The 22250-nt window shown below is 34.8% G+C and overlaps 2 protein-coding genes and 1 non-coding gene across 6 annotated transcripts; 1 reads left to right on the top strand and 2 right to left on the bottom strand.

Moving 5' to 3' along the window:
• Nucleotides 1-1009: 1009 nt before the first annotated feature.
• LOC126719080 (D-aminoacyl-tRNA deacylase) lies at nucleotides 1010-5464 on the bottom strand. Its single transcript, XM_050421640.1, has 9 exons — nucleotides 5185-5464; nucleotides 4919-5108; nucleotides 4577-4719; nucleotides 4404-4467; nucleotides 3458-3510; nucleotides 3069-3124; nucleotides 2569-2643; nucleotides 2108-2296; nucleotides 1010-1423 (listed from the first exon to the last, which is right to left on the bottom strand). Exons 1-9 carry the CDS (start codon nucleotides 5284-5286, stop codon nucleotides 1336-1338), a joined length of 960 nt encoding a protein of 319 aa, XP_050277597.1. The 5' UTR covers nucleotides 5287-5464; the 3' UTR covers nucleotides 1010-1335.
• A 150-nt stretch (nucleotides 5465-5614) lies between these two features.
• Nucleotides 5615-5687, bottom strand: TRNAV-UAC (transfer RNA valine (anticodon UAC)). The gene has a single exon. It is a non-coding gene; the product is annotated as a tRNA-Val (tRNA).
• Nucleotides 5688-5784: 97 nt separating this feature from the next.
• On the top strand, nucleotides 5785-12525 carry LOC126719081 (uncharacterized). Of its 4 annotated transcripts, none has more exons than XM_050421641.1 (8): nucleotides 5785-5926; nucleotides 6003-6135; nucleotides 9652-9731; nucleotides 10127-10268; nucleotides 10347-10496; nucleotides 10796-10997; nucleotides 11805-11906; nucleotides 11991-12525. In XM_050421641.1, exons 1-7 carry the CDS (start codon nucleotides 5847-5849, stop codon nucleotides 11903-11905), a joined length of 888 nt encoding a protein of 295 aa, XP_050277598.1. In that variant the 5' UTR covers nucleotides 5785-5846; the 3' UTR covers nucleotide 11906; nucleotides 11991-12525. The 4 variants fall into 4 exon arrangements, with proteins under 4 accessions (XP_050277598.1, XP_050277599.1, XP_050277601.1 ...); XM_050421642.1 differs by having other exon boundaries at nucleotides 5789-5928; nucleotides 6008-6135; XM_050421644.1 differs by having other exon boundaries at nucleotides 5794-5928; nucleotides 6014-6135.
• The last annotated feature ends 9725 nt before the right edge of the window (nucleotides 12526-22250 follow it).

The following is a 22250-nucleotide window of genomic DNA, read 5'->3' as shown; positions in this document are numbered from 1 at the left end:
ACCTACTTTTACATCACCTTAAATAAAAATATGTGTTGAATAAATTATAACACCAATAGAATTATAAATATCCACATTCTTTTTTGGCAAATATGGTTTTTTTTTCTTAGCAAAGTGAAGCTACCATTAAAAGTTTCAAATGTCCATAAAAGAGCGATGAAAATAAACTAAATCCCACTCAAATCATAATTCAAGACATCATTTTTCATATAGGCCATTAAGTTTTTTAGGATTTATCACAAAGCTAATGAAAATAGATACTCCCTCTTTCTGTAAGCTCTTCACGATTTATCTCCATGGTCTATCACATCATATGAGGCCGACAATTCAGCACACACAGCAGAAGCCATGCCACATTTTCTAACGAGCCCAATTATTTAACAATTCATATTGTCCCTACTCTCTAGTGAGCCCATTAGTACAGCAGGGCTTGAATTTCCTCAAGTACCCCATAAGCTGGATTTCATGCAAAGCACATAATTTCCAGCAGCTGTCTTTGTTTAATTTTTCTATTTAGTAAACACACACACATTTATAGGCCTTTTTTTTTTTGGTTTTATTTTTAATTGTCATAAAAACTGATTGGAAAAATAGCAAGTGCAAGTCGTACAGAGTACCAACACTTGTTTTTCAGCCTGTGCTTTTCTCACAACAAACACCAACTGCAACCTTGCCAATGGCTTTGTAGTCCGATTGACACCATCCTGTCCCTCAGTTCCCATATCACAGATTTGACCCGCCTACCCCTCCCCTCCCCTCCCTCCACCCCCCCCCAAAAAAAAAAAAACTGCAACCTTCAATCATACAGCATTGAGTGGGTACTTTATTAAGCAACAAGCACTATTTGCAATTTCAACAGGCAATAACATCGTCATCAAGCTGCATGCATTGCAATTTAGTTCAGCAGCAACATAATAGGTCCTAAGGGCACTGAATATATAGGTATTGCATTAGAGTTATAAAAATAAAATAAAATAAATCTTGCAGAGTAAATTAGGTTAGGAAATCCTAGCATCAATTCACCCCTCATTCAATAAATGTAAACGGTTCACACCACCGTAAGTTTGTAATCCACCCTGACAATATCCAAGATCAAATCAATATGCAAAATGGCATAGCGAAATACATTTAACTACCAAGCAATGCCAATTTACACGTTGATCTAATTTTCCTTTGGCTAAAGTAATGCCAACAAATTTAACTAAATGCTTCTAGCTGTGGTTTCTGTAGACTGTAGATTATGTAAAACTATATATAAGAGTATAATAATTCACCAAGTAATTGACAAAACCCTTTTCTAAAAATTAAGCTGTTCACAGAGCCGCTCTTGAACAATCAGTAGAAGTCATTTGGTTTGCCAATTTTGACGTTCTGCTCACCTAGGAACCCTGTTATAGCATTCTTCTGCCAGCTCTTGAAACTCCTGCAATAAAAAAGTAACATGAAGCAATCTAATGGGTGATGGAATAATTTCTACAAGAGACAGTGGAACCTAACAGACCATGTTTTATGTAATTATATATGTACTAAAGAATACCTCATTAAAAAAAAATATAAGCATATAACATTTAGAGGATGAGAAATACACAAATATAAGCTTTATAAGTGACCACTAATAATCATCAACTTTAAATGTCCGTCTAATAAACTTTCATGTAGAGGAACTGAGGGAGAAATACTCTGAAGTTCTGGGATTGGAATCCTCTCAACAAACAACAGTCCATAATATATACACTACAAGGTGTGTGTTCTCTTATTTTCTTCTTTTATGAACATTTTTTTGAGAGGTCCTACATAAGTCGTGATACATCACCAGAAAAGTGGTGAAAGCGATGCAAGCAATAGTAATTTAGCTGACACTGATTTCAATATGCAAATTAGACATAAAAATTCATAAATTGTGATTTACATGTGTTCTAATAATGAGTTGATAACGTTAACTTTCAGTATGCAGCAACTACATTAAAGTTTCAAGCTTCTGATTATAGTTTTAGATCTCAGAAACCACCAAATGCAATTTTAGCACTACCAATACATCCAAGCTCTATATGGATAAACAAACATATAATGCTTTCCATACACAAACAAAAATTCTCAGTAATCTTACTTGTGATCAAGATGAGCTAGAATTTCTCCACCAGGAAAAGCCAATTTTGTGGCCTCCAATGAAGCTTTAATTGATTCTTTCCAAGTCCCACCAATTTCTTTTGAATTTGTTTCACCTTTTGACAGGTTTGGGTCTTCCATTGGCAAGGAATATCCAGATAGTAGGTGGCCCACCCACACACCATCTTTCCTATAATTAAAAACAGTGAGACGGCTTATTGCTAGAGTAGACAAAACCTATTTCTCTATGCCAATTGTCAACACATTCATCCAAAAGGCATAATAACAGTTAGACTAAATGAGTTCTCAAAAAACTAAGCCAAAAAAAAAAAAAAGGGAAGAGTTCTCGGTAATAAAAATCATATTATGGTGCGAAATGATCAAACAAATTGATGCAAATATTACTGTACCATCAAAACAAGAGCCAATGAAGATAAAAGTTGCTGGATGACTATAACTTACAGAACTATGTCCATATGCCGAGGTGCATAATGTCCACCACCTATCCCGAGAAGAACTTTGTTCTTATCATTCTCCCTAGGACACCACAAAATTAAAAAAATTTGGTGTTATTGAAGTAGCATCAATGAAAGAAGAATTTTGTCAACTGAGAGCATAACATCATCCATAAATCCTGTCGTATTATCAATCTCTAAATAAGGAATGGGCAATTATAAGAAAATATGAGCATGACAACAAGACAAAGTGAAGTTAGAGAATCGTAATTCCCATTAAAGAGAACAAAGGCTCACCGCAAACATTAACCAAGTGAGCCATCACAATAATAAGAATGCATACAAAGTCACAATGGAAAATCATAAAACAGTACAGAAATAAAGGAAGGAATATGGGTATTAAACATGAAACTAGTCCACCATATAAAAGAGTGTAAACATTAAGCCCTTGTATCAAAAATTCCTTAAGAAATAGTGTAATGACAACTGCTACACTTATCACCATACCCGCTCCAGTTTCCCACAGCAGCCCCTCCTCCAAGTCCAAGTCCTTCCCAAATTAACTGCAAGCACCAGTTCATCAAAATTTTAGTAAAAAGAAAAAACTGAAACACTATTATATCACTTCTTAAAGCCTATTACCGTAATGCAGAACGAACAGATTTAACATAAAATTGAGAAATATGTGGTTAGGAATAAGTAAGGCAGAAGTATAAGGAAATACATCTAGTCATAAAATTTTAGTGCCTCATATTTGCAAAATTGGGTGGTTAAATTAACACATGAACTTTGATAATGATTAATAGTGATTAGAAATGCAAATCTCAGATAATAAAACAAGGGCCAAAACAAAGCAGGGAAATTATTGTTTATCAGTAGCTGATGCTTCACTCAACTAGGGCAATAACTTGAGCTGCATCCTGCCTTTTCCAGTACTCCTCTGTACTACCTATATCAACCACAAGAAATGAATAAAACATAAAATATGAGTTTCAAACATGAACTCAAAAAAACAAAACAAATTATATGTATTATAGGATTGGCAAAATCATAAAAAGGTGCAGTACCATCTGACAACTAGCACTGATTAAAGATACAATTTTTCTCTTCTAGGCCAATGAAACTATACCATCCCACTTCAAACATTCATACCATGTTATCAAATTTTTCCTAGATCATCAATATTCACTTTCAGAAAGGTCATTTGACAATATAGGTTTAACAGAAGAAGCAAAAGAAAGGCCAAGTACTAGGAAGGTAGTTTCCTTAAAACCAGTCAAAGGAACAAGAGACACCAAGAAATACACACCCAGGAGTCACCAAGTCTAATCATCTAGTCATCCATGAGAGATGAAAATTGAAGAGGATGCTAAACTAGACCTATTGTAGGTTGGCTGAGATAAAAGATGTCTGCTTTGGAAGGACAAGTACATGCTGCCGATGGATATCTATCATGTACATGGATATTATAAATAGTGGGATATAAGGTCAGTGATACATTATGAACCAAAAGATTGTCTGATGAAGAAAAGGCAAAAAAGAAAAAGAAAAGAGAGATGATGTTTTGAAAGACACATGGCAGAAAAGATAAAGCACCAAAAAAAAAAAAAAAAAAAAAAAAAAAAAAGGGATAACGGATGTAATTGTGAAGAACAGCAAAACCCAGGAAAACAATTTTAACTGATCTATTACTTTGCAAAAAAAATCGTAAACATGAAAATAACTTAAGAAAAGACAAGATAGGAACAACAGTGAATTGAAATATACTGAGTTGTACAATAAAGCAAACATTTCTAATAGTAGTAGAAAAAACCGAGAGAGAGAGAGAGAGAGGAGACAAACCAATCTCAATGAACATAGTAGGTTTATTAGTGAACGGTCCATGGTGAGTACCCTCCAAAGTAATCTACATTTCAGTAACACACAAGTTTATTTTAAAAAGAGATCAGTCACAGTGACAGACATAGAGAGAGCAGAACAATATAGCATAAATGGGAAAGAAGAGAGAGAGAAACCTCAAACTCAGGAACCAAATTATGAGAAAAAGCAATGTTCTTTAAGAGCCTGAGCCAAGGACCTATCCTGGGACTGGGTAGCGCCGCCCATCCAGGCTTCCCACCTTGTGGAGGAACATCACCTTCCTTCAAGTGAGGTACCCCTGCATCAGTTTCAGTATGATGTCATGTGATCCATTTAAAGAGAGAGAGTTAAAAATGCCCAGATCGTACTTTGTGCACTTGATTTGTTTTTGTTCTTGATGTATACTTCTTGTATACTCAAGTGACACCCTTCTTCTTTTTAATATCAAAAATAAAGAAGAAAGCCCAGATGGGGGATTAGTAAGAATAGTAGAATACCAATGGGGTGAACGGTGAGGGCTGGGCGATTTGAAACGGCGGTGTGTTTGCTGAGGAAGATGATCTCATGGACAGACTCGCCGGTGAGCTGTTCCCAACGGAGGTCCAAGTTGTCCTCGTTCACTATGAAATTGTCATGTTGCAATAGCCTCACTCCTTCATTTGTGAAGCTCTTAATGTTCTCCTCCTCCTATCATATGCATATTGATTGATTATATGAGAAAACAAAGAAAGTAATAGAAATAGGAAGCTTAGCTAAGGTGTACCTGGAAGGAGGGGCCAGGGTGCCAGCCAGGCATGGCAAGAAGCGCTTTCGCTGGGTTTATGGATGCTGGGTCCGTAGTCGTCGCCACCACCAGTGTCACCATCTCTCTCTCTCTCTGTGTTTCTCTCAAATTTGTGCAATTACAAGATGCGCACAGTACAGAACACTAATCTTCAATTTTTGGGCAAATGTATATATATTTAAGGGGAAAAAAAAAACTAGCTGCCGTATGCAGTTTTGGTTTTGGTTTTGGTTTTGGTTTTGGTGTGCCAGTGTTATTCCCACGTCTCCTTTTCCTTTCCGTATATATGTGTGTTTCTAAAAAAAAAGAAAAAAAAAAAAAAAGAATGATACAGAATAGTAATCATCAATTTTTGGGCAAATGTATATATATATAAAAGGAAAAAAAAGAAAGAATGATAGGATGATGATGATGCTGCCCAGGATCGAACTGGAGACCTTCAGTGTGTAAGACTGACGTGATAACCACTACACCACAGCATCAAGTTTGTTACTTTACTTTCTGTCAAGCCTATCAAACCTTAGTAATAAAGTGGTATTATTAATTTATTCCTTCCAATGTAAAAGCAAAAGAAAAAGCAAAAGCAGAGAGATGTGTTTTTATGTGTTGTTTTTTACTTTAGAAGAACAAACAAAGAATTGATGTATTACTCCTACTCGGCTGTAATCCAGAGGCTTCGTTTCATGGCATCCAAACCCCACCACCTCCTCCCCCTACCAAACTGTATAATTACCCTCTCTCATTCCCTAGTAGTTGTGAGTAGTATTTCTTTCAATTAACCATCTTTATTTCTCAACAACAGCAGCAGCAGCAGCAACAACAACAGTTGCAGCGAAGAGGGCAAGGACAATGACAACTGACTCTTCCTCTTCCTCTTCCTCACCCATCAAAGACGCTTTCACCAAATACACCCAATACCTCAACACCCTCGTACGCATTTCTCTCTCTCTTCTTTACTTTACTACTGCTTTATTAATTTTTGTAAAACCCCTCTTTGTCTAATGGACTGACATGCCCATTTCCAATGGGGGTTTTCAACTTCAATTTTTGTTAATATTTTAATGGATACTCACTTGCCCCACATTGGTTTCTCAGCTACACCTATATATAACTTCTTTTATTCTTCTAATATTTATTAACATTGCCTAAGTTAGTCTAAGATTAAGACTGTTATCAGATGGGGGGAAAAAAGTTCTGACTTTTCATGTCATAGCATTGGGTTTGTTGGTAAAGTCTAGTGGCACTCATCACTGTACTTTCTTATCCCCCATTATAAGAAGACGGGGCATTGTCTTTGATTGAGGAAGGGAGAGGAATAATGAATAAGGTTAGGTCCAAAGTTCCTTACTTTCATTTATTGTTCTTGAAGGGAGCAATGCACTTTGAAGTTTTGAAAGAAAATTAAGAAACTTGATTAATAGAGGAAGCACTATCTACAATTTACTAGTATTACTGGTTGGTATTGACTTTTGGGAACATTTCTTCCTAGGGTGATTGAGTTGGTTGCAGAAACTTTTCACAGATTGTGGTTTTAGTGATTTGTCGCTTACCTTCTACAAAAGTAGTAGGAGGAAACCTTTATGGAGGGGCTTGTACCTGGAATGGAATGCCTTTGCCAAGCAACAATTATACTGAGTTGAATTCTGCTGGTTCATGGTCTGTAGAGTTAGTATTGAATACTGTTATGGTGTAGGGGGTGAAGGTCGAAATGGAATGGAATGATTGAAGTAGTTTGACTTAAGGGTGGGAGTCAAAACTCAAAGGGATTTAACTTTTCCCTTCCATCTTCTCTTATCTTACCAAAGCAGTAGGAATAAACATTGTTCCAGAGGCTACATGTATTGGAATTATGCCAAAGGGATGATTTTGCTAAGTTCATCACGCAGAATGACAGCTGAACTCTGCCACTTCCACCTCTGATCTGGGGAAATTGGGGTTTGGGTTTGATATAGAAAGGACTAGAGACAATTACAGTTTGCTAGTGGAAATTATCTGGAATAAAACTAAGAGTTTAATTGACGTATAATTTTTCACAGATCTGATTTAATATGATCTTTAGATTAATGAGAGAGAGAAAGATTAAAGGGGCAAGTCAGAGTAATGGAGAGATGGTAAGGAAATCATATGATACCTTGAGCAGTCAATTCTCAATAATCTATCTACCACATACAGCTAGTTACCTTGGAGCTTTATTGGACCAAATAGTCTTACTGAATTGAGTAGGGGCCAAAAGACTAGTTTTGGGGGTACAATTGTGCATAATTCTTCTCTGACCAGCCCATTACTACAGCATCAGTTGAGCTGAACTATTCATTTTTTTAAAGTATAGAATTTATCCAGCCAACTCTAATTTCTTATTGTTATACCACTCAAATAAAAAATGTGGCTGGAATTATGATGATGCAAGGATCCAACAGTTAATGGTCATTTTGTGGTCATTGTTTTGAATGTATGACGCAACCTGGATGCTAACCTGAAACTTACACATTTAGTTGCCTAGAAATCAATATATATATATATATATATTGTATGCCTAGAAATCAGAAAATTAACCATAATAAGGAGGCTTATGTGGCTGATATCATGAAGTTCTTCAACGGAGTTTTGTATTGGGATTTGAGTTTCATTAGAGCTATTCAAGATTGAGAATTGGAGTCTTTATCCATTTTCAAGGAAATAATTTATGGAGTTATGTTGAGGGGAGTTGGGGAGGATAAGATTTGCTGGATGCCTGCTAAGAAAAGGGGTTTTGAGGTTAGTTCATTTTACGAGGTTTTGATTGGAAGTGGTGATCAATCCTTCCCTTGGAAGTCTATCTAGAAGTCTAAGGTTCCGTCTAAAGTTGCTTTATTTGTTTGGATTGCAGCTTTGGGGAAGATTTTGACAATTGATAATTTACGGCTGCTGAAAATTTGGATTTTAGATTGGTGTTTTATGTGTAAAAGCAACGGAGAATTAGTAGATCACCTCCTTATCCATTGTTCTATTGCTATGGAATTGTGGGCTATGGTTTTCTCCTTGTTTGGTATTCATTGGGTTATGCCAAAGATGGTGGTTGACCTTTTAGCTTGTTGGCAAGGGAATTTTGGGCAACATAGGAATGGTGTTATATGGATCTGGTGCATTTGGCAGAAAAGAACCGGAGTTTTGAGGATTTTGAAAGGACAATTCCTGATCTTAAAATCTTCTGCTTCAAAACCCTATTGGATTGGTTGGTTGTAATGGGCAGTTATTCTATTTTTTTTTTCTTTGATGGATGCTTGTAATTTGTGTGTTTGATTGTTTCTTGTCCCTAGTGTATACTTGGGTGACTCTTTTTTTAATATTCTAATAAAATTTTCTCATTACTTATCAAATATATATATATATATATATATATATATAGATATAGGGTTCAGCTTTGATCATCACAAAAGCAACTGTTAAAGATTTCAAAATTGAGGTTTGATGGCATCTTCCCCATGTTTGGTGACAAAAGACAAATTAGATTTGTCCATGTGTAGTTTTGGTGGGTTTAAGATTAGGAGAATTTGTACATCTTGGGTTTAAAACTTGGAAGAAGAGTTAAGGTTCAAAAGAGAAAATATTTGATTCATGGTTGAAAAGAGAAGGAAAAGAAACATGATAGAACATTTTTAAAGATCTGTAAACTATATAAGACTTACTTATTAATAAAAGAAAACCTGTGGCCCATAACTATGGTCTATTCCCAACAATTGTAGAATTACTAAAATACCCTTGACTCTAGAATAACCAAATAAAATATTATTTAAAAAAAAAAAAAAAAACTACCATGGAAAGGCTTCCAAAGAGGATATTCTTTCTCTAACCGTGCAATGGTTGCGTCATCATTTGGGATTGTCCATAAGATTCACTTATTTCAGCTATTAGCTAAAGATGTTGAGGCTTTCCATTTGTAATACTTATTGGTCATGCATCATCTACTTTACTATTCTGTCAATATTACTCGAAATCTTTATTTGTTGATCCAATTTATGCAGTCTTATCCTTGATGGTCCGCCACACATTGTGTGCCAGATATGTGGGTTGTGAATTTATGTGTAAACAGCATGAGGAAGTGAACAATGTGGGAGTTGTAGGGTAAACATTGTATGGTAGATCATTGTTGTCAAGCACTTATCCTAACTTTTAGCTGCTTGACTAGGCACTGCTTAATAACTGTTTGAGTGGATGTAGATATTGCATGAAGTTGTACATGTGCATTGTGTGTACTAGGCTTGTGCCTCTTCTAGCAATTTTTAGCGAAATTAAAAAATAAAAAATTGTGAGAAGCTGGATCACTGTACAAGATGTGGATACATTCTGCAACATAAACACTTCTTCTAGATTATTGGATAATAAAAATTACTGCCATTTGATGTTTCCTACAAGTTATTGGCACTGCTCATTATATTAACTATTAATTAAATCATATTGTTTTTGTAGAATGAGAAACGTGAAAGAGTTGTGAAAGCAAGTCGTGACATCACCATCAACAGCAAAAAGGTCATATTTCAGGTGCACAGGTAATGAGTTCATTTTTCTTTCTTTCTTTTTTCTGTGGTTTTTTTTTTTTTTGGGTGGGGGGAGGGGGTTCAAATTCCAAGTGAGACATCTTGCCTCTTTAGTGTTGCATGCTTTAATTTGTTTCCAATATGCCTTCCTTCTGATTACTTGCATATATGTCTTTTCCTAATAACAACAAATGGTTGTATTGCTTAGCCCAGGAGAAAGAAGGGATCTGTTCGTTTCACTTCTTACTGTCTTTCTGGGTTTGGTTTGTTCTTACAGTTTGTTCCTTACAACTTTTAGTAGTTATATACCTGATCTAAGTGATGTGGCAATTTATCCTTACATTAGGTCTTCACTTATCTTGTTGGCATTCACTAACATGTTCGTGTTATAATTTCATATTAAACAGAATCAGTAAACACAACAGAGAAGAAGTTTTGGAGAAGGCAGAAAAGGACTTGAAAGCTGTGACAGATCAGTATATTTCTCGACTTGTGAAAGAACTGCATGGGACTGATTTCTGGAAGCTAAGACGAGCATACTCACCTGGGGTAGCCTCTTTGTGTCCTAACCTATGAAGGCCTGAAATATATAACTAAGTTGAATCATTTATGTGTGGCTGGTTGCAGGTACAAGAGTACATTGAAGCTGCAACATTCTGTAGCTTTTGCAAAAGTGGGAATCTTTTGACTCTTGATGAGATAAATGCAACTTTGTTATCTCTTAGTGATCCATCTCTTGAGCCTTTGCAAATTAATGTCCTTGACTATCTCTTGGGGGTAATGGCCTCAGTTTTATGCTATTTTAACTATTTGTTTTTCTGGAAATGAGAAAATGATGATGGTTCTTTGTCTGAGTGGGACATCAATGGTGCAATGAGACATATGTAAAGATCCACGATGATGTATTCTTTGAAGATGTAGTTAATTCCTGGTGATAATTAAAGTTGTCAAATTGATCTATTTGACTTCTAAATAATTAGAAATAAAATTGAAAAAAAGAGAGCTAACAGTCAAAAGATTGCCCACTTTTTCTTTTTTCCTTTTTTGAGAACAAAATGCTCATTGTTCTTGTACAGCTTGCGGACTTGACTGGAGAGCTGATGCGGTTGGCAATTGGCCGAATATCAGAAGGTGAACTTGAATTTGCTGAGAAGATATGCAGGTTTGTACGTGATATCTACAGGGAGCTGACTCTTCTTGTGCCACACATGGATGATAGTTATGATATGAAGACAAAGATGGATACAATGCTCCAAAGTGTGATGAAAATAGAGAATGGTAAATTTTTAACAAATTTCTTGCCTAAAGTTGTAAGCATGACCGATTATATTTCATATATATGTTCATATTCATCCTCTAGGGAATTAATAATGGATGTGACTTAGAAAATAAAAACAAATAGTTAAAGTTTTAAGACACGAATCTTCATAATGATGATATGGATTTAGAACAGGGTTCTTGACGGATTGGAAGTTATGAAAAAAAGTTATCAATTGGGGGGGGGGGGGGGGTTGGCAATCACAGTGCACAAGGCTACTGCTTCTGTGGGGTTTGGGTGAGGTGCACTGCCTATGAATAAGCTTTGAACAAAAAAGGAGCTTTGATTGTGTTTGTAGCTCCCAATGGTTGGGAGAGGTTTCTTAAGTTTATGCCCATGTATGCCATCTACACATTGCATTCCTTAAAGTTTCTTACAGTGAAGAATGGTGTGATGGTTATGTAGCATGTATGATAATTTACCATGATTTTGTCCCCCAAAAAAAAAAAAAAAAAAAATCAGACTTTATGGGATTGGACCTGTGACTTTAGAACATTGGCAAGAAATCAACGATGTTGATTGTGTGGCTTTGTTTTGACTTTTGAGCCTGTCTCTACTTTTTACTATTATTTGTAAACTTGAATTTTTTTAAATGGAAATGTTCCAAATGGTGAACGACTCAACTGTAGGATCTTTATTGGTTATTAAAAAAATTATAATATCAGCTTTAATCTTGCTTGCAAATGGTTAATTGTATAAGATTTTGTCTGAATCATACAAAATTCCACTTTACTGGTTTTCGTGTTTAACTTGTGTTGTTTTTGTAGCATGCTTTAGCGTTCATGTGAGAGGATCAGAGTACATTCCACTACTCGGATCCAGTGATCCAAGTTCCTTCTTATTGGGGGTGCCTGATATTGAACTATGAAGTAATTTCAGCTTCTCCTTGTCTCTTTCTCCGTATTATTTTTTGGGTGCATGATATTTTCACTTAATTTTCCTTTCTGTTGTAGTTTTCCCTGTCTAAAGAGGAAAAGATTTTCTTCCAACGAGAAATTGATCATGGAACCTGACTACATGTCCATATGCCCGCTGATTTCATCAATTCTCCCTTTTCTAGTTACAATGAAAGAGGAGGAAAAAGGATTTGCTTTATTGCTTGAATTAATGAGTTCCTTGGCTTTGCTTAGTGAAGATAGTTGTTTTACTTTTCTCTCATGAATAAATGGCAGATTTGGAGAAATTTAATTTGCCATTACCCTTTCATATGCAGTACTAATGTGCCTTGTGTTGTTACACCATTTGTTTGGAGGGAATGGGAGAGGAGGAAAAGGGAGGGGATTGGATTGACAAATTGTTGGGTAGAAAAAGAGTAGGGAGGGGGGGTGGTCTAATGGGAATCCAATGAACCTTTAGTTCTAATGGTACTTTTTTAGTTTTTACTCCTGTAACAAGGGGATTAAGGATAATATTGTGGATTCATGACTTACACGAGTCGTGTATAACTTAAACTTAGCATAGTTGTGTAAAATTCAAATTTTATTTTCATTATTTAAGCTATTACTTAATGTCTAAAGGTAAAATAACAAGGTTGTGTTTGGAAACTTGAATTTGCATGTATTTGGATTTGGATTTTAAATCAATAGATTTTTTTTTTCTTGATAATAAGAAATCTATACATTTGAAATGCCTTAATTTCAAATTCAATGATTTTAAATATTATTTCAAAACCACAGATTTTAAAGGTTTAAAATCTTTGGTGGATTTCATCAAATCCAAATATTTGATCTTTTAAAATTATCTAAACAATATAAAATGATTTTAATCACTCAATTCCAATCCATATACCCAAATACATACAACAAATTCATAATTCATTTTTTTCGATCATTTATCTTTTCTTCTATTTTAATCAACGTGAAAGGAAGGTGGCCTTTTTCCTTCACTCCTTCCTAGGGTACTTACCTTTCTTCCTTTCCTCTCCATCCCTCCTATCAGACAAAATTTCAAATTGTTATTATAGTAACTTTGGTATCTATATGAAATAACAAATAATTTTACCAAATGTTATATATTTTTTAGGTTCCATCCCCCTCCGCTTTAATCAATTATATATTGGCTTATATGGTTTAGGGTCTGTTTGATAATGTTGTTCTAGTAATGTTATTTGTATTTTTTGGAAATATGTGTGGGTGAAAAAGTGTAGAAATATGTATAATGTTGTTTAAAAACTGAAAATTGTTGCTCAAAATTGCACATCAAACAGCTCCTAAACCACCGACTGTGTTTGTAGGTAAGAAAAGGGGCCTTGTGATATAGAATGGAACAGCTGGGATATTAAGAAAATAGGAAATAAAATTGAATAATGCTATTCAAAATTTCAAATAGCCGTTGATCTTTTTTGTGGTGCTGGCATTTGCATCTTATTTGGCAGAAGGTGGATCTGTGTCTCACTCACCTCATTAACCATGTCCCAGCTGGAACCTGCAACTGTACACGGACGGAGGCATTTATTGACCAGGGGGGCAATGGCCCTCCTAAATTTCTTTAAAAATATATATATATATATATATATATGCATTAATTTTAGCAATTTTATTCTATAAAATTACATTTTGCCTCTAACAATATCATTGATTCTTTTTAGAGTAACGTTATAGTCACAAACTTATCTATAACATTTTTATAAAATGTTGAGGTATAAATTCTTATTGGTTCTTATCTGAACCGATCACTTATATCACTTTTTTATTTATCTATAATCACTCACTATATCAGCAATATACTTCTAACACTTTTCTCATTTTAAAGGCCATTAAAAAAAATTTTAGATCTAAAATCTAAAACATAAAACAACATATACTAGCCCAAAAACATTTGTGCAATAATAAAAATCACCAATAGTAAAGCTAAAAACAATTAAGTCCAATTAACTAATTTTACTCAAATAAACAACTAGCCTTTTATAAAGTTTTAAACAGAATAATTTTGTCTTTAACCAATAGATGCGCACATCAAAAACTCAAAAAAAAAAAAACCTCAGCGCTTAAGAAGCCGCTGAGTTAGAGGTCAGAGTCTCCCTCCTTAACTCAAAGTCCTGGCTCTATATAGTATGGTGACCATACCATACACAAAGCTATTAGACTAAATCCTTTACAAGGGCTGGCCTTCGGCTTAGGCCATTTAGGCCATTGCCTAGGGCCCCCTTACCAGAGAAGGCCCCAAATTTGGGGGCAAATTTATTTATTTTTTTTATATATATAAATATTTTTGGGAGATATTAAAACATTTTAGTTAACATTTTTTTTTTCACTATTAAGAAGGCTCAAAGAATTAAGTAATGCTAAAGATAGAAATAAGTCAAATTTAAATAAATAGGTCTTACAAATATATGTGTTACTAATCACAAGTAATTCAAATAGGAAAATGTTAAAAATACTATAAATTTTACTACCTAACTTTTATTTATTTAATTGTTTTTATACAACATAAAAATTATACTCTAACCTAATCTAAGTATATATGTGTGCGAAACTCTCTTCTAGACACTTAGATCTTAGTCATTGCCCTCCACAACCCACAAGAACTTATACTTGTGAAGTGATCACTACATCAAGGGTGTGTGATGGTCTCCATAACTTTTATAATTTTATATGACAATGAATATGATATGTAGATTTCAACAAACTATTGAATGCATTTTTAAATGAATATTTGTGATTGGTGATATATTTTTGTAATTCTCATGTTGTAAATTTTATAATATTTCTAGTATTTTTGTAAGTCTCATGTTATTGATTACATTCATTACAACACCAGTTTTTAGTAAAATTTGTTATAACTTTAGCATTTTCTCAAAAAAAAAATCATATTAAAGAGTAAAAAGAATGGATTTAAAAAAAATTATTATATAAAATGCTAGTGAATTATTATTTAAGTGATAACATAAAGGCCCCATTTGAAAATTTCGTCCTAGGCCTCGAAAACGCTTGGGCTGACCTTGTCCTTAACCAAGAATAATTCATCTGTTTTCTTTGCATGCGACACCTAACCATATTACATAGGTTAGGTGCCATATCCTACGTGTATTAGGCTTCTCAATTTTCATGAACAGGGAAAATGGGTAATGCATCACTCTTTTATTTTGCCGTTTCAGATTGTTAGAGCATTTACACCCCCAAAATGCCATCACATTCTATTTTACCATCCCAAAAAATTACTTTATCAATTATACAATACTATTTTACAATACTCCAGCATCCTAACTTTTATTTTACAATACAATACATTAAAAATAATATTTCTACACAGTAAAATAATATATCCTAAAATCACCATCATCTACTGTTAGGGATGTCAAATGGGTGGGTTTGGGTAGGTTTGGGGGTGGGCATAATTGGGTTGGGTATATAAAACCCATTTAACTAATTGTTTCTAACCCAAATCCAACCCAACCCAATTATTATTGGTAAACCCCAACTCACCCAATTACCTAATTATCAAAATTACCAAAATGCCATTAAAGTGGAAACCCCAACACTTTCTTGGATTTCCTTTTCCACTCTCTCTAGTCTCTACTCTACTTTCCCAAAAAATCAAATTAAACAAAAGATACAAGCTTGAAAAGAAAATCGCTTCAAATTGGATCATCCTTCTCCTTTTATTTTCCCACACTTACTCGGCATGCAAACAGCACTATCTAAACAACAAAATTTATTTAAAAAATAAAAAATAAAAAGGGGCCTAATTTATTAAGCATTTAGCTTCCATTTCTTGCACTTTCTCAGCAACCAAACAAACAAACAAACAAAAAAGCACTGTAAGAAGTGGATATGGTTCCTAAGAAGCGAGACTCGGTGGTCTAAGACGAAAAAAAAAATGCAGATTGAAACCAGATTAGAAAAACCAGAAAAATAAATAAATCAGAAATATGAGCAAAAACGAGCAGAAAACTAGATAAAAAAAACCAGAAAAAGAGCAAAAATATGAGCAACCCAGATTGAAACCAACAAATCGAGAACAACCAGCATGAAACACAGAGAGAGGTCAAAACCCACGCCCGAAACATAAACCTGAAATGCAAACAAAACCAGAAACCTAGCCTAAAATCACGCCAAAACATAAACACAAATGCCGAAACTCATACCAAAACAGAAACACAACCCAAAACCCAGACCGAAATTCACTCTAAAACACAAACACAGACACCAAAACCCCCACGCCACCACATCGAGAAATCCACTAGTCTTTGTGCTGTGTTTGTTGTGCCTCATTGTTCTCTAAGAGAGAGAGAGAGAGAGAGAGAGAGAGAGAGAGAGAGAGAGAGAGAGAGAGAGAGAGAGAGAGAGAGAGAGTGTTTGGAGTTCGAGAAAATGAAGGAAAATGAAAATCCTGAAACATTGAAACGTCTGAGGGCTTTTTTATTTTATTTTATTAATGGGAAGGGTTGGGTTGAATTTAAGTATATTGTTTTTGGGTTAAATGGGGCTCAATGCGTTTTTAGTTAAAACCTAATAATTACTAGGTTTAATTGAGTTGATGCCTATTTAACCCAACTAATAATTGGGTGGGTTTGAGTTCAATTAGAGTGGGTGGGTTTGGGTGGGCAAATGGATTTGGGCTTACTTTGCTACCCCTATCTATAGTACAACACATTAGCTACCATGCATTTAATAAAAAGTAGGAGAGAGAGAATTAAATAATAATATGAGAGTTTACCATTCAGCTACAATGCAATTCTACATGTAGAATTGCACTGTAGTAGTATTGCAAATTTTTTTGCAATACTTGATTTTTACAATTCCTGATGGAGTGGAGATTTTTGGGCTTAAATGCTAAAAAATGCTTACATTTGGCATTTGGCATTTGGAGTGTGAATGCTCTTAGTGTAGTAGGTGTGTAGTTGGTAAGTTTTGGAGTGTGCTGCTTGACGATTGTTTGTTGTAACCTAAGAAGCATAGATATGGACATGACATGAAACGGGACACTACAATGCAGTTTTTGAAAAATAAGAACACATCATGATAAAGATACAACAATTGAATTAAATAATATGTACATATATAGGATATGACATGACATGAAACTAGACACTACAACGTAATCAGGGACTGACCTAGGTGGGGGCTTAGGCCCCCTTGGGTCCAATTTTTATTTATTTTTTATTTTATATTTCATTTTTGTAGTTGAGACCCCTTCTCCCCAATTAGTCTAGCTAATATAACCCAAATAGCAACTATCCAACTCAAAAACTTAATAAAAACAATAAAAATATTTACAATGGTGATTGTATTTTAGCAAAAACACTATTTTACCACCAAAGAACAAAAAAAATTAGTGTTATTGGAGAAATTAAAGCTAATTTTTTTGCAATTACAATAAACTGGTATAAATACTGCCTAGTATTTAAAAAGAAAACTTTATTTTGTTTTTGTTTTTGTTTTGTCTTTGTTGGTAGATAATTGAATCTTAACGTATTTAGAAACAACGATTTTGTGTATTTATAATTTTTTAATACTATATGGATATCTATTTAGAGTTTTTTTTTTTTTTTTTCTTTATACTCCAGTCATCGCTAACTAAAAATCCTAGGTCCATTTCTAAATGTAATTTTTGAAAAATAAGGTTACATCACGATGGAGATACACAACAATTGAATTAATTAATAAGTACATAGGTATATTTTACGTTTATTTTAAGTTTTCAAAATAAATAACAATTATCAAAAAATTTATAACCATATCTAAAACTTTAAAAAAAAAAATTAAATTTTTTTTCCTCCTAATATGCTGAGACTCCGAGAGCACACATGCAGAAATATCTCACATGTTTGTGTTTATGCAGAGGATTTGGGAGTGTCTGCATTTCCAAAGTTGTAATGATAATACCTTGAATTGAACAAGGGCATGCCCTTGTTCAATTCAAGGTATTATCATTTTTTAGCTATAAAAGAAAAAAAGCAAAAAGAGGTTAGGTGCCGTATTCATTAAACTGCCCTTGTTCAATTCAAGGTATTATCATTTTTTAGCTATAAAAGAAAAAACGCAAAAACAGGTTAGGTGCCGTATTCATTAAACTTGTTCCATGCTGAAGAAAATAAAAGAGAAATTTAAAGCATATGGGACCATTTTGCTCTGAAGATGAATATCTACTTCAATAGTTTTAGGTTTTGTTTAAGAATAAATGATAAAAAGCTTTGGATCGAGGAGAATATTTATGTCGTATAAATATTTTTTTTCATTCATATCTACTAGTTTGGACACAAGCAATGTTTGTCTGCAACAATGTATGACGTTGTAATAATATATATAGTTGGACATGTGCATATTGAAGCGGTCATAAATCAGAGATATAAAATCTTTTTGTGAATCACAGAGTACAAATACAGTTGTCACTTTGTTTACCACATTATAAACCAAACAACAATTGTCTATGCCCCCACAACACAAACAAAGCCCCTTCTTCAATAATGGCATTTAGTACTGGGCCTACTGCCACACCAGCCCATAAAGGTCGTCTAGATGAAAGACGAGCTTAACCATGTTCTTGACAAAAGTGGGGAACAAAATTCTGTCAACATACGTCACCTTTACAGATGAAGCAAACCACCCCTCATTAAAGAACGGATAAATGCCCACAGGAGAGCTGTGAACCAATAATTGCGCCGGAACAGTTACCAGTGTAATGATTATTCAACGGCTATGTGTTATACCATTAAGGAAATTATCAATGTCAATCAATGCTACGTTACTCTCAGGAGAAAAACGTCCAGAAGTAGCATTAACAAACATAACTATGCCCATCCATAGCAAGCTATAAAAGGGAAAGAAGAACTCAGGTAAAGGGCATGTTAAAAAATTCCAGATATTGACTTGCAACATTTTTCCATTAGAAGTGAATTTTGCTAACTTAAGCATCGGAGTATTCTCAATCGGCCCCACGCTGAGAAGACATCCATTACTTTCTTTTCTTAACAACAGGTACTGGAGATCGTCCATTGGCATTGACAAGGAACATACTGACGAAGTCAATTTTCGGCTTCATCAACTACAATGCTTTAGCGATGGAGTTTTTATGAATATATAGGGAAAACTATTTTCTATTTCGCATGGAATTGGAAATAATGTATCTACAATACTACAACTACATGGTTTGTAAAATGGGGTTATTGAATTAATACTACATATGACATAAATACTATTTGGTTGATGACTATTATGTTGTTTTTTTGATAAGGACTAATATGTTGTTAGCCTTGGTGATGAGATGAGACAGTGTGCAATTAATATTCGGACCCCCCCCCCCCCCCCCATGACAACGTAAAATTAATTGCTCACGATCGAACAGCTTGCTCTCATATTCATGTGCCCTGCTTCTTCTTCTTCTACTTCTTGGAGATTAATCTGTACTCTCTCTCTCTCTATTATATGTCAATGAATTTATGTACATTGAATCTTGTTGGCCTCCAAATAAAATACTTGTTCTTTTACTCTATATATAATAATAATAATAACAATAAAAGGTGTTTTTGGTTTATCCATGTCAATATGATTTTGGGTATGTCATATATATAATACCTGTGAATGTGATTGAATCATATAAATATAATAATAACCCGTGCTATAATTAAGTATCTCAGAAGCTAAAATATTGATCGAGTGGATTATGATTCATATATATAGATCAATGATAGTCACAGAGAAAAAAATTATTGAATACTTTGAGAGTACCATAAATAAGTACATCTCATTTTACATGAATTGTAGGTCCTACCATAAATTTAATTAATAAGACCCATAGTTATGTGAGAAAGGAAAATACACATTTATGATATCCTGAGACTTAGAGAGTACCGAATAATTACTTGTCATAGAGTATATTATCATAGTGGCTTCAATAATGTATCAAATCGACAAATCCTACTTGCAATGCAAGACCTACATTATTATATATTGAATACGTACGAGCGAGCGCATGCATGCACTCAGGTCCCGTAAATACAACGTACTATACAAAGCTAGCTAGGGTCATGCACTCAGGTCCCGTATATACAACGTACAATACAAAGCTAGCTAGGGTGTTGGATATATTTCCTATACCATCATTTGAGCACATATCAGGGAGTGGACCTTCCACGTACAGTTAAATGTCCTTTCTATTTCCATGCACTAATTAATGTCTAATGTCTCCCAAAGAAAAATTTAGGGTTCGTTTGGTAATGTTATTCTAGTAATATTGTTTGTATTTTTTGAAAATATTTGTGAGTAAAAAAATATGTAAAAATACGTATAATGTTGTTGCAAAAATCCATGCATGTCATTTTCACAAAACTTCGTCCACTAGCATTTCACAAATTTTGATGATTTTCATCTTTTTGGTTATATATATTATATTGGAATGAATAAATTAATATGTACTCGGTTTTCAAAACGAATAATAATGATCAAATTAAAGTTGACTAATCAAGGTCGATATCTGAATATGAGGAATAATTCATGATAAGAACAGGAATATTGGTCTCTTAATTAATTAAAAAGCCTTGTAGCAATAATCACTTATGTAAGGTTGAATTTATTCAACCATCTAATTGGCTTTATTCCGTGCCAAATTTGCTTGTAATTCAGCATTTAGTAACCCTGTATTTAGGTGGGTTTGTTGTAAGGGTAGTGAGTGAGATAGAGTGAAGTTTGCTCAAGAGTGTGCAAGAAAACAGAGACTCGCGGCTGGGACTCGCGACTGCAAGTCGCCAGAAGCAGCACACGTGCCAAGCATGCTGGAAGATGAACAGTCATGCTAACTGGAGCACTACAAGACAAAACAGGACAACTAGCCATACGGTTAACTCGCGACTGGATCTCGCGACTTAGTCAAGCCGCGAGGTCAAGCCGCGAGCCACCCCTGTTTTGTAAAACCTGACGTTTCACATTCCTCTCCCACTCCAGTATAAATACCCCTTTTACCCACGATTGAAAGAGAGCTTCCAGAGAGAATTTTGAGAGAGAAACCCTAAAGAAAAACAAGATTGTTTCACCCACAATCTATACCTTAGAGTTTCTTCAAATTCCCCTACTCTCTTCCTCTCCATTGTCAAATCCTTGAGAGGCATTATACCAAACCTGGTTCTCACCATCATCATCACTGTGGGACAGTTGTTTGGGTTTCTGGGAAGCAGTTAGGAAGGAACCAATCTTCATTGGTTGATGCTATGGTCTAGTAGCGGAATCCGAGAAGCTAGAAAAGAAAAAGGTTCGGCGCAACCTCGTTGGAGCAAGAAGCTTGGAGGGCTTAGGTGCACTGGGTAGATTAGGCTTGGAGGGTCTATTGCTGTCCTTGTATCCCAACTGTATTTTCTAGTGGATTGATTACCGCTTGGAGGGCGGCGGAGAGGTTTTTCACCGAGGACTTCGGTTTCCTCTTCGATAACACATCGCATGTTGTCTTTGTGTTTGCATCTTCCTTCCTCTCTATCTTTGCCTTTATATTATCTGCTGTGGTTTTATTTTATTATGGCTTAGATAGTTTTTAACCAATTTCATATTATAGCATGTGTTAAGTTTCCGCACACTAGTTGTTTGACATATTGCTTGTATTGGTTAAGTTGTATTTTGGGGGTCTAAACGTTCAAAGGTGTTTTGTACACGTTTTTGAACTTTCAATTGGTATCAGAGCGGGTACACTGCTATTGGTTTCATTACCATTGTGTGATCCTTGACTCCCTTTTGAGATGGATAGGTCTCAATCCCTAAATGCACCTCCATATTTTGATGGTAGTAATTATGCTTTTTGGAAGGTTCGTATGAGAGCTTTTCTGTGTTCTATTGATGAATCCGTTTGGGATGCTGTTGAGATTGGTTGGACCAAACCTAAGGCAGCCAAATCCACATGGGATAAGGCAGCACTTGCTGCATCTAATGCTAACAGTAAAGCACTCAATGTTATTTTCTGTGGTGTGTCTCCAGATGAATTTCACAGGATTTCTCACATTACCATTGCCAAAGAAGCATGAGAGATTCTGGAAACCACTTATGAAGGCACGAAGAAAGTGAAAGACACCAAGTTACAAATGCTGACCACTCGGTTTGAAGAGCTTAAAATGAGTGAGGATGAGTCTTTTGACTCTTTCTATGGGAAGCTAAATGAGGTGGTTGTCAGTAAGTTCAACTTGGGGGAGAAAACGGAGGACTCAAAGATTGTAAGGAAGATCCTTCAATCATTGCCAGAAAGTTTTCGTGCTAAAGTGACAGCAATTGAAGAGAGCAAAGATCTTGATGACA

This window comes from Quercus robur, chromosome 3, assembly GCF_932294415.1.
Source record: "Quercus robur chromosome 3, dhQueRobu3.1, whole genome shotgun sequence".
Lineage (NCBI taxonomy): Eukaryota > Viridiplantae > Streptophyta > Magnoliopsida > Fagales > Fagaceae > Quercus > Quercus robur.
The sequence above is the reverse complement of the archived record's forward strand: the minus strand, read 5'-3'. Positions and strand labels throughout refer to the sequence as shown.